This window comes from Empidonax traillii, unplaced genomic scaffold, assembly GCF_003031625.1.
Source record: "Empidonax traillii isolate 1590-97213 ecotype Southwest subspecies unplaced genomic scaffold, ASM303162v1 scaffold18:size2335232, whole genome shotgun sequence".
Lineage (NCBI taxonomy): Eukaryota > Metazoa > Chordata > Aves > Passeriformes > Tyrannidae > Empidonax > Empidonax traillii.
This window is the reverse complement of record NW_020955211.1, coordinates 864978-882248: the sequence shown is the minus strand read 5'-3', so window position 1 is coordinate 882248 and position 17271 is coordinate 864978. Positions and strand designations below refer to the sequence as shown.

Sequence of the window (17271 nt, the reverse complement as noted above, 5' to 3'; positions counted from 1 at the left end):
TTGTACTTGCCAAATGCTCAGACAACAGGCAAAGAAATATGCTCTTTTACTGCTGGCTGCCAAGCTTGACATTGTCTTCAAAGATACTACTAGCATTGTAATAAATCTACATTTTTCATTTTTGGATCTGCATTTTTCTCACATAAGTTTATAACAACTTGCATTTCTGTAATGTAGCTCCACTGTAAGTTTTCTCCAAAGCATCTTTTCTACTTTTTACTGCCAATATTCTCACTGAAGATGATTTTTTTTCTAGTTTCTCTTTAGCACACCTTAAGGAGAAGTTAACAGCTGACTTCACCCAGACCACGCTATAAAACAAAATTCATTATGTTGGGTAATTGCTTCTGATTCTTTGGTACCATTGAAAGTTAGAAAAAAACAATTAAGTTATCCACTAACAATTCTCTGCTTAGCCTCTATTATAGTTACTATCAGTAGTATTTCCCACATTATGAGAGCTGCAAGTGTGTATGAGTTAAGCAAACGTAACCATGTCTGAGCACATTCATTAGCAAATCACCAAAACAGATAAAACACTAACACATTTCTTACGTTTGAACTCAGCCAGAAAGCCATTAAGCTCTGCCTTAGTGTAGCCATACAACTACAGCACTGAACATCAGAAACGAGCACAAAATACTATATGTAAATGCATGGCATGTGTTTCAAAACAAAGTAACAAACCTAAGCATCTATCTCACAGAAGTTCAGGATCCCTCCTTTCAAGTTGTTTTTAAATATTCCTTGGTCTAAAGTTGCATTTTTTAAATGTCCTCTTTCTCCTATACAGCAAAAGACTCCACAACAATAGCTGTTTATACCACCCTTTTTATTTTTCAGTCAGAAATACATTTTCATTGGGTGTTTCAATAACAAGTGGTGTTTACTCCTTAAACAAATCCCCATCTCTTTGGCATCTGACCATACTCTCTTTTTCAAACTAAAGACTATATAGGAAGACTTTACTTTCAAGGTCATTGTTCAATACATTAAATTTACACAGGTATAGTTAACTTTCAAAAATACACATTGTTTTTTGTAACGTTTCTAACAAACCTAAACAAAAGATAACCCAACCACAAAATGCTCACTACTGGGCTGCCTTCATTTAAAACTTTGGAGTGAGTGACAGAATTAGAACTTTTCATTTTCCATAGCACATGCACTAACTAGTGCTTTCTATTCATTCTGAGTGATAAGCAAACAAACAAAACAAATCTTAATTCTATCAGAAACAACTGATCAAATAATTTACATTTAAAATGAGCATGACATTACTTTTAACTTCTGCAGAGGTCATCAGCAAAAATCAAGTTGCACACTCCTTTAGTAACAGAATGCATCTAAAAAAAAAAGTATGAAAACCATTTTTTGTTTCTAAATGTTAAGTTATTAAAATGTTTCAAATACACCTAGAAATACAGCTGTTGAAACCTGCGTTTGATGTTATGTTTGGATAAAAATTCATTAAGTAACAAAAGTAAGCCAATGTATTCAACCTACTCTGTTGAATAATCCAGGATCATCTCTTCAATGCTGATATAGAAATACTTCATTTGCACCCTGCCAAATAAAATCAGCCCTCCAGATCCCAAGTGTTCAGTGCTTCAAGTCAAGAGAATTTCCAAATCTACTCTGAAGTTATTTGACACCTTCTGCTACTATACATGGTACAGAAATCATAAATTAAACCCAAAAACATTACTGACATACCAGTGCAGACATTCCAATTTGTCTCTCAAGACAATGTAAAAAATAAAATCAACAATAACAATAAAATCTTCACTCCTCAAAAGATTTGCTTTAAAAAACTCACATACTTATTCTGAACATGTTTCATAGGAAAGGCAAAGCAATTGCTTCCATGCAGAAATTGAAAAAGTAATTTAATAGGATTCAAGTAGCAAAGGTTTGCTTTATAAGCAAATCTCACCTTCATCCCTAGCGTAAGTACAGTACAAAAATGATGGAACTGGATTGTTTAAACAGAAAGTGATTTATTCAGTCACCTTCCATGCTGTCAAAACCCATTCATTTTCCTACTGAATACAGAAACAAAAAGTAAAACCAAAGAACCTCCTAAACTTGAGTACTTATCCAAGAGCAGTTTCTAACATCAAGCCAAAATTAGCAACAACCAAGCAGACATCACCATTTTTTCAGTGTTAGATTACCGTAAATAGTAGATCTAGCTGTACAAAAAAAAAAAAAAACCAAACCAAACTCAAAAATCAAAAGCTTTTTTTTTTTTTGTTAAAATGAGTCCAAAGAAATATCCACTGATCGCAGTCAAATTTGCACCAGAAGCTGCTTGCTCAGAAAAGATTCCTCCCTCTGAGTATTTGTAACACATTGCATTGCCAAGACTCTATTCAAATAAATTACTTTCTGGTAACATTTAGCTGATACAACCACCTACAATGTGGACAGTCATGTACACAGTACAACAGTGGATTTTTGCAGCAACAGAGGAAGGATCAGAAATCATTTCTAAGTTCAAAATAACAGCTCATGTGCTATTTCTTGCAAACATACGGTCCCCTCTAAGGGTGAGGTGTTGGAGCTGGTATTGTAGCACTTCTGTGTCAGCAGGTTCCTTAATGCTCATTTTGTCTAAATTGAGGTAGTCCAGGGATTTTGAATGAGCCCTTTTACCTTTCAAAAGGCAGAGAGGCAGGGGACCATGAAGTGCCTTGTAAGGTTCATATGGTAAAGCTTTATTGCATTTATCCCCTGAGCTGGGCATCCGCCTCCTCCTCCTCCCATTTACTGCTGGGATCTCATATGGCTGGTAGTACCTACTTCTGGTTTTGTACAAACGGGAGGAGCGCGCAAGTCCTGGATCCAGCTGCTTGGAGCGCAAGTTCGGCCCAGATTCTCCTTTGTTCTCTTCAGCTCCTGTACATTTCTGGGCTAATTTTAGCAGCTCCTCTCCAGTTGTGAAGCCCACCAGGTAGTTAGAATCCATGTGGAGAATCTGGTATCCCGCAACTGTCCGCCGCATGGGCGAGCAGGGGGTACTGGAACAGCGGGGCTTTTCAGCTTCCATCCTGCCTGCAGAGCCCACCTCTGCAAGAGGCACAGGGAGGGTGGACAAGGCAGTTCTGGACTCTCCATTTATGTCAACTTCCATTTTAAACACAAGGCTATCCTCCTAAAAATAAAACAGAGCTTGGTCAGAAAATAGAGCCTTTATGAAACACAGGGAGCTGAGAGAGGATCGCAGAAATGGGATTTTGTATCACCCAGACCAGTACTTCTCTGTTCAGCCTTGACTTATGCTCTGCAGGTGTCATATTAATAGAAATATCACCAACATCTGTCTTTTAAGATTATCTTGTGTGGGTTTTTTAGTAAAAGATATCTTAAAACACTTAGATTCTTAGCCACTAAAAACATTTGAATAGTACTGTACACAAAAAAAAAAGAAAAAAAGAAAAAGCATTTTTCAAGTCCATTTTTTCAACTTTTTAGTTCATTTATTCCTTACAGTGACTCACCTCTGTGGGCATCTACAAGCATTAGCACAGCCACAGCAACTTCTGCCATATTTACAGTGTATTTTTTCTACTGGCAATAATCTCATTAACCAATGTTTTCCAAAAATGTGTCTGACAGCTGACACCTCATTCAGGCATGACTGATCTACTGAGTGTACTGCACTGCTTCCATCTGCCAGATGTGAAGACAACTTGTTTCAGATTCAGAGAATGGCATCATGGCTGTTCAACATCTGTCTGAACAGGTCATCAGCAATCCTCCCCCACCCCAAGAAAACCCATATATCATCTCATTCACGATCAACCAAACACACACTTAAATTCTAATGAGATTCCAATGTATTTCTAACAAAGTATACTCTGTTTAGTAAATATAGGATTAGATTCTTATAAGCATCCTAAGAATAATCAGTATTTGTTTTTCTTATTTTTTTTTGCAAACAGACTATTTTGCCCCGACCTTTCTTCCCTTAAAATTATTCTAGATACTTTGTTTGGTGCCCTTCTAGATTCAAGTGCTTACCACAAGCCATTACCACCTCTAACATGGAAAGATGTGGTCACAATCACAGCAAGTATACACCAGTACACTCCAGAACACAGGAAAGCCTTCTTTTCACTTCTTTATTTTCAGCATCATCTAAACCATCTCAGTGACACAGCTACTTCACAAAACAGAAAGGTCATATTTTTTTCCAAATCCATGTTTTCTTCGTTTCTTCAGCCTCACCTTTTCTCTGAACAGAATCTAGTGGCTCTCTAGTCAGTACAGTTCACAAAAAAATTCAACATAGCTATGTCATGTTTAAAGGCAATGAAACTCAAAGAAAGTAAATTTACTATCCAAGTATCAAGCAGAAACAAGTCTGAAATTCATTTTACATGACCATAAACCACATTCAAAAGCTCAATAATGCTTCACAAATGAAACTGATTTAAAACTTGCTATCAATAATTTTTAAACTGCTACTTGCTGCCCTTCTGAGGCTTAGGAGGTCACAGGCCAAGTAGCAAAAAGGCAACAAAAAAGGAAATACTTTTCTTCTGCAATTAGACGCAAAGATCACTTGGCAAAAGAAAATATTCTAGCCTTATGAAAAATTTGTTTCTGTTCAGAGCATGGGAAGGAGCAGTTCAAGTAATGTTCCCACCTCTTCTTCCCTGCTTAGTCTCATATAAACCTGCTGCCCCCTATGCTAATAAACCAGGAGCAAACAAAATCTCCATAGTTCTGCCGAAGAGGATTTTATTTGCCATTAACAAACTTCTATTATGGCAACACTGTTAGTAATGTTCCTTCAGTCTTAAGTGTCTTTTCATTCTCACAATCGTGGTCTGCTTAGGATTCTTCATTACCAGTTTTATGTAGCATAACTTTTACAGATACACTTCATCAGTGAGCTCTTAAGCATTTGGGGGTTGGACTAGATGATCTTCAGAGTTCCCTTCCAACTGTAACAACTCTGGGATTCTGTGAATGAAACAATACAGCTAATACAGCAAAAGCTAAATAAAGAATTAAAATAACAAACACTGAAATTTCTTACTGAAAAAAGTCCACACTAAACTCAATAATGTTGCCAATTAAACTTAAATGAATTCAATGTATATTTATGGAGTCAATTAACACTTTCAGAATAGAAGCAGTTGTTGTTTCCTCCTTTAGCACCACGCCAAGCAATGAGACAACAAATTTGATGAGGTTTCAGCCACTGAGTCAAATATATTAATGGCAATTTCTTAAGTAGAAATGCACCAGCAGCAACCATAATTACTGGAGACATAGCTTAAAAATTTCTCATTAAAACTTTCTGCTATCCTGTGGTTTTAGCCAAGAAACCCTAAGTATCTGTTCTCGCTTGTTTAATTCCCAGTTTTTACCCTGCAGCTTAGTAATCTTTCCAGGAACCTTCCAGAAAGACTAAACTTGTTCTGCTACAAGAAACAGAAATTATGCTACAAAACACTATAAATAAAATAGTCATACAGCAAGGTTGGAAATTAATCATATTATCTAGTCACACATAAACAGGAAAACCAACAAAAAAACCCCCCAAAACAAATGAACAATCACCTGCAACAGCCCTAAAGAAAGGGAAGGAGGAAGAAATGTATTCATGCACTTTCTGAGTTAAAAAAGCCTTGAGAACCTGAAAGCAACATGAAGGAACTTCTCAGAACACACCTTTCAAAATTCATTTACCTCTGCTTGAAACATGGCGGGGGAGGGGGGTGGTGTTGGTAACAGAAAACAATTTGGAAAAGTAACCAAGCAGGAGAGGAAGGAGTCAGCAGCTCACTGCCCAACTATTACCCCTCACTGGCCAAACCCAGTACAAACCAAACTCAGAGCACAGAAGCCTTCGAGTGAGAAAGCTCCAGCCTGTTCTTCCAGCCTGAAACTGCAGAACTCATGTTTCTGAGCTCCAGTTAGAAGAACGGCCCTAAACCCAAGAAATCTGTCAGACACTCAAAAGCAACAACAGCACCAGAAGCTGGAGCCGTAGACATCAAAAGCTCAAGGGAGCAGCACTGCTAGCTGTTGACAGGAATGACTGGCCAGCCCCACCAGCAGAGGTCCAAAATTCAGCATGTATGTACTCAGCTTTCTTTCCCAATACTTCTAAATGTGAGTTACTCAAGCTGCCATATTGCTTCAACATGCTTTGTATCCTTATCAGGCAAAAAACCATTTCTACAACTATAAAGTATTTGATAACTTCTCTTATGTTCACTGGTGTTTCGGAGTGTAAACTCATCAGTAATTCTCAGCAGCAACTATAATACTGGAAAAAACAGTACTTCAGTTTGAAAAAATTATTTCTTCAGATCACAGCTGGTCAAAGAGAATGATAACAGAGTGATGCCAATTCAAGGTAATTCGTAATTAAAGATTTATTACTGAATCAAAGCAAGGAGAAGAGGAACAAGATGGCATATCCTCTCCTTTTCTGCTCCTCCACATATTTAAAAAAACAGGGAAATTAACTAAAAATAAGAGTTACCAAGAGGATTCACTTGACCAATATACACCAGCAGTGTTTACAGAATACAATTCACTCCAGTAAAATTTTACAAGATTTTATCAATTCTCTTTGTAATATAAAGCAAGCTCTGCATAAAAATTAATCTGGCTCACTCCAGCTAAATAAGGAAAACACTGTCTAAAACACAGAACCGAGAAACAGTGAAGAGAAATCCTAGATCAAGTACTATAAATCACTGTATGACCTCAAAGAATACATGAATATGCTTGGAATAGTTCTCTGAGGGTAAAACTCTCACAATCGCCACATTTTGCAAATATAGATGCTTTCTGACTAGTGAATCTTTCACAAAGGTGTCAGATACCACTGACACCATTCCCACAGCATGGGACAAATGAAAACAGGCATGTATGACACATTAATGCCTGACATCACACCATGCTATAATATATGCATTGTAAATCATTTGCTGTTGAAATGCATTCTCACCATGTGCCTCACTGCACCCAATAACATCTTTTGTTCGGGTTATTTTTTCTGTCACATTTATTACTCACTGTCTTTCTGAGGAGAGAAATGTGACTTAAAAATATAAACTTTTTGCTCAGAATTTAAAGACAAAGAAAGATGAAGAGGCATTTCCCTTGACACTCCCAGGCTTTGTAAAAACTCTGCATTATTTTGAAACTACCAGCATCAACTGCCCTCAACAAAAAAACTGGTTCTCTGTAACTTGGCATTTCTTGTTACGTATCTTCTCAGCTAGAATCTGAACTGATTTAAGAAGATGTCCTTTTTTTGGTTTAAATAAGCACTGGATTTCTGTCCATCCAGCAAGCAGATTCTACTTTTTCTTAAAAATCAATCTTTTATTTCCCCCTGTTGTTGCCTGTAGGCAACAATATTTGTTAAGAACCACTGAGATCTGTCTCATTGACAAAATGGCTGTAACTGCAATATGCAAATAGCAGAATGGAGATGGCAACAGACTCAGTGATACCAACTCCATAAAAGAGTCAAATATGAGATAGAGATATAAGGTCAGTTTTGACTTTCCCTTCTCTGTGCTCCTATTACTTAATATATAAAATGCACTTAAAAGATATGTTTGCCTATCAAGCATCAGGAGTAACTGAAGTCACCCATCATGTGTGAAGGACATGTGAAGCCAGTTACACACTTTTAATTATTTCACTTGTCTCTGTTTGTGAAGAGCAAAAATAAGGCATACATCTTTCCCCTAGCAGTCTGAAAAGAAAAAAAATTACCTGAATACAGTATATGCTCCTGGAAATCCCTTATTGTTTCTCTGTCACTGAAACATACGTATTTGTACAGCAAAAATTTCTGAAAATAATTATTTCCAACCTGCAACTAAAAGAGCTGAAGCATCTGGCTGAAATGGAAAAAAAAATACTCAAGCTAAAAGCAGCTACATAAGAGTAACCACAAAGGGGCCACACTTATTTATCTAAAGCTGGGGCATCCAGGCTACCGACCTTGAGATGTGTCAGCTCCCAGGCTCTTCCAGGGCAAGTTGGGATACTGTTGCCCACACTACCAGAGAAGAATATTTGTTTTCAGTCATCCTCTTTACCTTCTGCTGAAGGGACTTAGACTATGCTGCTTCTTCACTGTGCTTTGTTTTATAGACTGATATCATGTTTGTAGAGACAGGAGTTAAAAAAAAAAAAAATCACAGAGAGCAAGCATGAAAGGGATCAATAAAATACACACATTCTTCAACAGCTCTTTCTCTTGGAAGAAATTCCAAAGTACTCTAAGCTAAAGAGAACCGAGGTAATATTAAATTGTTGCACCACACAAGACAACATTCAAATGGAGTAAGAACTAAGTTTAGAACAGATTTGCTTCCTCAAAATCACAAGCAAGAAAATTAAAATATGCATAAGGCATATGTTATAATCCTACAGGCCTTAAGAAAACAGATGAATGGATATTACTGAATTAATAAAGCCAGTGCACTAACTGCAGAATGTTATGTAAAACAAAAGCCCACAAAACAACCAGTTAAAGTGGGATGGGGGATAGGGGAGTGTGTGTGTGTGTGGGGGGGGCATTTCTTGTCAGCAGGTAAAGTATTAGCCATTCAGCTCTCCAGTATACTAGACAATAAATACCGCATGGTTTACATAGAACTAGGAATTATAATATATTTTCAAAAAGATTACATGAATTTCTAACAATTTGTTCCTACTACAAGAACTATTTAACCAGTTTGTTAATTCTTGTTATTAATGTAGCTTTAAACAGAAAACAACTATGATCCAGGAAACTACCTTTTTAAGATTAAACAGGATCACAAGTGCATTACTAAGGTGCTACAATTAGCAACTCCAGTGACTAGCTCAGACTAGACCAGCATAGCAGAGCATACAATTTACACAAAAGAGAGACAGATGGAATGTCAAGAGTCTGACCGGTCTAATGAATTTTGTATGAGCAGACTTAGCAAGCAGGAAAAGTAAAAGCAAATGGTGGGAAAGAAGGCCACTTAACTCTAGCATCCCTTTGCCAAGCAGTACTAGATGGAAGTGTTTAACAGAGGATAACTTCTCTGAAATATTTGGTCTTTCATATGAACAATGGGACTTCCTTGCTAGATGGAATCAGAGATGGAACACTCATTCTGTCAGTAAAATGATGCTCCTGGCCAGTATAGAGGGGGTTGTTTTTGTTACTCATCAAAAGATGAGATAGTGAGATACATGTAAAGAAGCTGACATAGTTTTTATTCTTTAGTTAGTAAGTTTTCCTAGTAATTGCATTTCTATTTATCTGTAATTTTTATCTTCATTTTTTCATCAACCAATACCTAAGTTTCATTTTGAAAGTCCTCTCCAGTTTCAGATTAGCCTACCTGGAAAAAAAAAAAACAACAAATAACCTGACTTGCAAAAAAAAAACTAAACTGCCTTTCAAAAACAATAGATAGGAAACAAAATCAACAAAACAGAGTATTTAAAGTATTGAAGATTTCACTGCATAAATACTTATTTTTGTCTTTGAAAACCAAAGTGCTAATGGGACTAAAGGTCTGCATTGGTTTTGTGTCAGATAAGAAATTCATATTGGGTAGTGTTCTCTATTGTCAGGTCTCAAAATACAGTTCTGTGACATTATTTTGAAACTACCAATGTAAACAACCATACTCAGTCCTTTGAGACTCAAAACAGTTATTCAAATAAATACACTTTAAAAATAAGACCTACTCAAAGATATCAAGAAAAACATGTTTAATCAATGCAATTTAGTTATCTGAGTTTTTTAACAGAAGCACTTTAAACTGCTACTTCTTTGTCTTAACTTGATACAATCTGCAGCAGATATTTAGATATTTGTTGAGAGGATGCATCATTCACTTATACTATCACACTGCTAAAGGTCACTTACTCTGGCTCAGGAAAGTTACATATACAAAGGCCTTAAAGTTGTCTCCCTACTCCTCTAATGCTCCTTCCCTCACCAAAATGCTACCTAAGAACAAGTATTTAAGTAATGCAAGTATGGAATAATAATTACTAAAAGTCCAACAGCACAAGAAGGCACAGTAAATTTCTATTAAACTTACAACTAGTGTGAACAGAAATCTTTGTCCCAGAATACTGAGTTCATCTGACTTTGCCATAACAAGGTGTATTTGCATGTGATTATGCATGCCTGGTGGCCAGGCCAGCAGCATAAGGCTGGTCAAAGAAGAGATTATAGAGAAAGCAACGCTGTAATGTCAGTGCTGTTATGCAAGAGCTTAATTTCAGCGATTGAACTGCCACTGCCTCATTTCCCTCCGCTTCACGGCCACTGCGAGAACCGCCCTCCTCCGTCTTCATTATTCTAACAAAGACTCTCCCTCAAGGGGGAAAAAAAATAAAATTGAGCAAGCACACCACGTCAGACAGAATATGGTTCAAAACACACCAACAGCAGGAGGGTGGTGGTGGGTGGAGCAGCTTTCTGCCATCAATTCATTTCTGCAGGCAACTATGCCAGCACATATGTATGAGTGTGCATGACACACTGGCCCACTGGAGAACACCCTGACAAAGACACGTTCATGGGAAACGTCTGCTAATGTACATAATTTCCTTTTTTCCTAATAATAGCTACATACACACACTGATGCCAGATAAACCCCTATGAAAAACAGCATATAAGTATCATACATAGACAATTAAGACCTGCTGCAGACTACTCAAAACAGCACCTCAACTCTACAGAGACATTCCCCTAATATCTTAATATGCAGAGCCAGCATTGGCAAAACACGCCTGCTAACAAACCAAAGCAGCTGAGCAAGTTCCACACTCAGTAAAACAACTCTTTAATGCACCTGAGAGCGCACAAGGGCAGTCAGCGAGCATCACAGGCAGCACAACGAACATCTAAACACAACTCCCAGCCTCTCTTTACTCTTCAGTAAGCAAGACCTCTTACAAAGAAATACAGTTACCCATAGAAGCTGGGCACTAGTACATTTTGTTACTAGTGAGGTCATATTCAAGTTTATCACTTGCCTGAGCGCGGGGACTGCCCGTGGCGATAAGCTGCAATTGAAAAGATGCATAAATGGTTATGTATACTAAATACATATATATATATATATATATATACACACACACACTAACACTATATACAGGTGCTAATAGGTGAATTCTGGAGCTTCCCCACCGTTCACGCCGCTACCCTCGACTGGCACAGTACGCGCTCCGGAGCGGCCTCCCCGTAGGCTCCAGGCCCTGCACACACGGCACTCCCCGGGCTCCCCTGCACACACCCGAGGGCCGGGACCAGCGCCCCGGTGTCCTCCCGGACCTGCCCTGCTCCTCCTGCCCTGCTCCTCCTGCCGGCCCAGCCCTGCCGCGCCTGGGGCCGCGATCTCTGGCTCTGCCCCGGCCGCTCCGCCCCGGCCCCGCCGCCTGGGGTGGCCCCGCCGCGGCTCTGAGGGCGCAGAGGCGCCAAGGCCGCCGCCCGCGGAAGGCCAGAGCAGCGCCGAGCGGCTCCCCCGGATCGGGGGCGGCATCCCCGCGGCTCCCGGTGGGCCCACCCCGCACCGCACCCGCCCTGCGGCCCCTCCCTGGGCCCGGGCCCAGCCCCCGACCCCGCTCCAGGAGCCGCGGGCACGGCCTGGGATTCCATCCCCTCCCGCCCGGTCCTACCTGCGGCCGGCGCACGGGGGGCGGGGGCCCGGGCAGAGGAGCGGCCGGGGCGGCGAGCGGGGGCTCCGCTCCCCCCGGGCCCGCCCGGCGCGGGCTGAGGGCGGAGCGCGGCGGCGGCTCCGCGGCGTGTCCCGGCCGCTCCGCCCGCCCTTCCCCGCCCTCCTCGGCCGCAGCCTGCTCCTGCTCTTGTTCCTGCTGCCGCTCCCATCCCACCTGCACTGATACTCCCTCACAAGCTTGAGTCTCGCATGCCATCTCTCTTCGTACACGACTGTGAGGATGGATCGAGTAACCATCTCTCCAGTAACCATCTCTTGCTGACTCGCTCTTCCCTGAAATACCGCCTGTCTCCACCGATAACCCCTGTGGTATCTTGCATACAAAGGGTATGCATGGTATCTCATGCATACAAAGGGACACGGGGTATATGTGATTGGTAATACGACTAATTGGATGTTGCCCGTGCTCTGTCCTCCCTCTGATCCCAGTGGCCCTACCAAGAAGTTTGCAGACCATTTGGTCTTCAACTACATAGAAGGGTGTTGACAATCCATATGTACCCAGATTATCCGATCATTGTGCACCCAGATGCTCCTGCTCCTGGAATTTGCATTTGTTGGAGATTTTCACTTAGGACAAACAACAAAGACATAAAGAACAAGGTCTTTGTACAGAACTGTAATTAACAGCTCTGCAAGCCCTTAAGAGTCATTGGGTTTGTGAGTTCACAAAAGTATTCTAAGAACTAAATTAGTACAGTAAAGAACAGTACTAAATCAGTACAGAACATGGAGAACATACCTGGTCAAGCAGCAGTGTAAGAACCCACACTAAGATTAGCTCAGTTGGAGCATGGTGCTAATAATGCCAGGTTTATGTGTTTGATCCATGTACAGGCCATTCACTTACGAGTCGGACTTGATGATCCTTGTGCATTCTTTCCAACCCAGAATATTCTCTGAAAATGAAGCTGGAATGTAATTCACAGGCATTATGGTGCTCTGTGTTGCTTAGAGTACACATACTCCTTTGGTTCAAGTTGACATCTCTAGTACCAGCCTGAGCCAGAAATCCCACCTATGTTGTTCTGTGGTATAAACGAGATTCTAAAATCTTATGAATCAGTATATCTCAACTTTCCCCCCAAAGAACTTCCCCTGCTTGCTGTCCATGAGTTGTCAGTCAGGTTCACAGATGAAATTCCAAGGAGGAGAGGGCAGACAGTAGTGGTTATTGACTTCAGAAGGCAACAAATGCTTGGGGCTGATCATAATATGTTCTGGCTGTGTTTAAAAGAAAGAATGCTTTACAGACTAGCAGTCCTGTGTGTCCTCCCCCACTCCCATCAGTGAAATTATTTTTTAATTAGCTGTAATATTTAATAACATTCATCACATTGACAGAATTAACATGGTATAAACTCTTAAATTTCTAGATATCAAAAGTAAAGCAGATCCTGAAAACTTTTCCTTAGGATAGTTTTCACATTCCACACCAAATATCTGAAAATAAAACCTACAGGTTCCTAAATCCTGATCATTTTCAAAGTTGTGGATTTTTCATGCAGCTAGGAATGTCATAAAGATTTTCCCAAGACTGACTACTGTATTTCAGTCCTTTTTTTACAATATTTTTTTCAAATAGTTCAAAATTTGGTATGAAGAACACAGATATTTTGAAGACCTTGGACTTGGTTTTCCCACCAAAGATCTGAACACTTTTTAGTGCCACTGCAACAGTGGCACAGCAAAACAAACCATTACAGACCATTTCCTCTGTATGGTCACCCTGGCCAGAACATGAAATACCTGCATCTCACATTGTCTGTGCTCATCAGTAGCTTTCCAGATTAATGACAGTCAATTGGAATGACATTACAATGCCATTTAGAAAAGTAAACATAATATTAAAGGTAAAACACATAGAAAAAGGGCTCAATTTTTATTATTCTCCGCAAGTTCTTCCTTATTTATTATTTTAAGAGAGCTTTTATCAAAAGGCTTTTTTTTCCTTGCTATTCCTGTATTGCAGGTTTGTACATGGGAAACTGCTATGGTGTTTTGAGCATTAGTGAAGTTATCAAATCACAAGGGCTGAAAGCTGAGCAATTTAGAGAATATTTACTCAGCGACTTTCTTTGATTCTCTGCACATGGATTTTATTCCAAAGACTAATGAGTCAAACATTTTTTATTAAATATTCACTTACCCTTATGAAGAATTGTAGCCATTATTTTGAAAATCTGAATTTTGCTGGAAATCTATAACCACATTCAGAATAAAATAAAAGATACCTAATTGAGAGGGGACAGGGAAGAGAAAAACAGTTCTGAGCAGGGTATGGCTGAGGTGGTAGCATAACTTTCACACTGAAAAAAAATTTGAATATTTTTATATTGAAATAGAAATAAAGAAATATTATCTATTGCCATACAACTTAGCAACTTTTGCCATCCAAACTCAAAAGCTTAGTCATATCTTAAAAGTCTATGTGGCTAAGCTAAAAAAAAACCCTACAGTGAAAATTTACTCAGAACCTAAGCAAAATGTCTTTGAGATAGCATTTAATAAAATCCCACCTTTATTTTTTATATAAGAAGTTAAAAATTAGTTTTAGTAAGTGTGAAAAGCACTCCTGGATTTACTTTGGGACCAAATTCATTTTTTTGCCTAATAAATCTGATTTCAATAGGAATAACATCTACTTAAGCAAGGCTGAATTTGTGTCCAGATAGACATAAGCACAGGAAAGATTTTGAAAAAGGAGTGAGTTTTAGAACTTTTTGTTTTGCAGAACTTCAGTTAGTACCAACTCTGATTTAGAGCATCTAGAAGCCTTACACAGAATCATCCAACATGAAAAGACAGAATCTGTCCTACACTGAGATCTAAAACTTACTGGAAAAGGGAAGATTTGGACCATCTTTGACAAATTATGCATTTAGTATGCACATGTATAGGAAGAGGCAACAGAAAGTACTTGCAAATGTTGCTGTAGGTCTGTTATATGAACCTAAGTAAGTTTATAAGAGTCAAAATACATATTATTAAAGATGCAAAAGAAGTGAAGACACATTCACGATCGGACCAGGGTGCTCACAGAGCTGGTGCAGTCTCCATCCTTCAAGGTTCTCGAGGCCAGAGTGGATTAAGTGACTTGGTCTGGTCCCACAGATGACCCTGATTTGAGCAAGAGGTTGGACTACAGTCCTCCTGAGGCCTTTTCCAGCCTGTTGTTACTTTGTGTTCCTGTGATCCCTGTTTAACCTTATTGCTTGTGGACTGAATGCATAGTGTATGTTTAGGTAAAAATACATAGCAATTAATAACAGAATGGAATAGTTCAGTTGGAAGGGACCTACAACGACCAATTAGTTTAACTGCCTGACCACTGCAGGGCTGATTTAAGTCCATTATGAAGGGCATTGTTCAGATGTGACACTGAGTGCCATGATCTAGTAATCACAGTGGGGTTGGATCAAGGGTTGGACTTGATGATCTCAGAGGTCTCTTCCAACCCAGTTAATTTTATGATTCTATGTTCCTATGCCTCTTTTTAAGGCATGGACAGGCACAGGGTGTTGGCCACCTCTCTAGGAAGCCTCTGCCACTGTTTGACCAACTTCTCAGAAAAGGAAATGCTTTCCTCATGAACCTTCCCCGGTACAGCTTTGAACCAGGGAGAAGAAATCAGCACTTCTTTCCATTTCCCCTCCTCAGGGACCTGCAGAGAGCCATGAAGTCACCCCTCAGCCTCTTTCTCTCCTAAAAGTCAAGCTCAGGGTCCTCAGCCACTCTTTACAGGACATGCCTTCCAGCCCTTCCCCCATCTTGGTTGCTCTATTCTGGATGCATTCAAGTGCCTTAGCATCCTTCTTAAATTGCGTGGCGCAAAACTGCACACAGTTTTAAGTCAGTGTTTAATTATTCTTAACTAACATTGAACCTAGAAAAGAGAGCATTTTCAAAGTTTTTGCTTTCTGCATTCTATTTCAAATACAGTGTAATTTCTTTGAATTCTTTTGGCTTGATTTTCTCTTTCGTTTTCCTTTCTCCTTTTCAGTAGTTCGTAACTCAACATGTGCTATGCAAGTGCTCTTTAAAAATGGCTACAGACTCTTAGTTAAGATTCATAAATAGTTCAAAATATTTTCTGGAGTAGTCTTTTAAAATAATTTATGGAGGCTTTACACATGGTCTTTTAAGTCTAAATATATTCCCAGCTGCCCCCCAAAGGAAGAATTTAAAAGCTACCAAGAATCTGAAGACATGAGGTCCAAATGGAATTATATTCAGATTGTAAAAGATTCACAGGAGTTTTAATATTTGTATGAGTACCCAACAAATAATAATCTTCCTAAACAAATGAGCAGTTATTCCTTCTTTTGAAGAGATGGATCAGAACAGGAGATTTAGTAAGATGTGTACCAGAGAGGCTTTGCTGGAAGCAAAGACAGTGCAATTTTGTTAGAAGAATTCTTCATCTAGTACAAAACACACGTCACCCCTTACCTTGTTTTCCCTTGTCTGTGACTGAACGGAAAGGAGACCTCCCAGTGTAATACATCAGAAAAGGGCTTTATGGTATTTCCATTCCACTTGGGCATAGGTTATATAGATCAACCATGTTGAACAAAAAGTGGATTTCTCAAAAATATGTAGAATAAAAGATGCATCCAGGATTAACAGACTTTCTTTTCAGGCTAACCTTGAGATACCCATGTTAAATATGAGAATTTTCTTTCCCGTACTTCAATTAATTAAAACCAAAGAATTTCCCATTAGAAGCTGTCAACCACATAATCTAGTGTAAATCAGGGCAATTTTCACCAAATTAGTTTGGGGTTTTTTTTTTGTGTGTGTTTTTTTTTTTTTTTTTTTTTTGGTTGTTGTTTTGTTTTGTTTTTGGAAAGACCATTAGACATCATAATTTCCAGATAAAAGTTCTTTTCAGCAACTTTGTGATAGAAAAATACACATTGATCACTATAGCTTGGAGGGAGACAAAAAATTATTTCTACTCATGTTCAGTGTTATTTCAGAAAGTTAATCCTCTCCTTAGTAGCAGATCACATAAAAATTTCTAATTTTTAGAACTCTGGTCTAGAAGTCTATTTCTATATACTACATTCATACATTGTGTGGCATAGTGACAAACAACTTTTTAATTCAATCTATTTATATTTTTTCTAAGTACATTTTAGAACTGGTTTTGTATGAAAACAATTTAACTTTCTTGTAAGGTCTTCCAACTCTTTCATGATATGGATCTTCTCTGTATTCAGTGCATTCTCCTCCTCCTAGGCCTACATTTGATGGCATTCACACATTTATATATTCCTTTATTTATAGATTAAAAATATTTGGTTAATTTTTTTATTCCACATCTGTTTTTTATAATAATGTACTCTAGACTGCTTTGTTATTACATCACTCTGTATTTCAAAGCACAAGATGTTTGTTTTTAAAGGCTAAGTGAGGGATTCAAGAAATTAGTATTTGAAAATACTCAGTAAAATTTGTCTGCTTCACAAAACCAAGTAAAATTAAAATAATTATTTAAAAATTAAGATAAAAGAAAACATGAACAATTAGAAAGTACACA

At 38.8% G+C, this 17271-nt stretch overlaps 1 protein-coding gene across 4 annotated transcripts; it reads right to left on the bottom strand.

Annotated features, from left to right (window-relative positions):
- Positions 1-817: 817 nt before the first annotated feature.
- Positions 818-12594, bottom strand: CUNH5orf30 (chromosome unknown C5orf30 homolog). 4 transcript variants are annotated; one of them, XM_027896875.1, is made up of 2 exons: positions 12577-12594; positions 818-3157 (listed from the first exon to the last, which is right to left on the bottom strand). In XM_027896875.1, the coding sequence occupies exon 2, from the start codon at positions 3134-3136 to the stop codon at positions 2513-2515; it is 624 nt and encodes a 207-aa protein (XP_027752676.1). In that variant the 5' UTR covers positions 3137-3157; positions 12577-12594; the 3' UTR covers positions 818-2512. The 4 variants fall into 4 exon arrangements, with proteins under 4 accessions (XP_027752676.1, XP_027752691.1, XP_027752684.1 ...); XM_027896890.1 differs by lacking the exon at positions 12577-12594 and adding an exon at positions 4860-5035; XM_027896883.1 differs by lacking the exon at positions 12577-12594 and adding an exon at positions 11881-12033 and having other exon boundaries at positions 2410-3157.
- Positions 12595-17271: the final 4677 nt, after the last annotated feature.

Coding starts and splice junctions, on each gene's coding strand:
- CUNH5orf30 (XM_027896883.1), bottom strand. CDS start 11,922: ATGGCATGCGAGACTCAAGCTTGTGAGGGAGTATCAGTGCAG. Junction 3,158..11,880: donor GTGAGGGAGTATCAGTGCAG/GTGGGATGGGAG, acceptor TTTTATTTTTAG/GAGGATAGCCTTGTGTTTAA.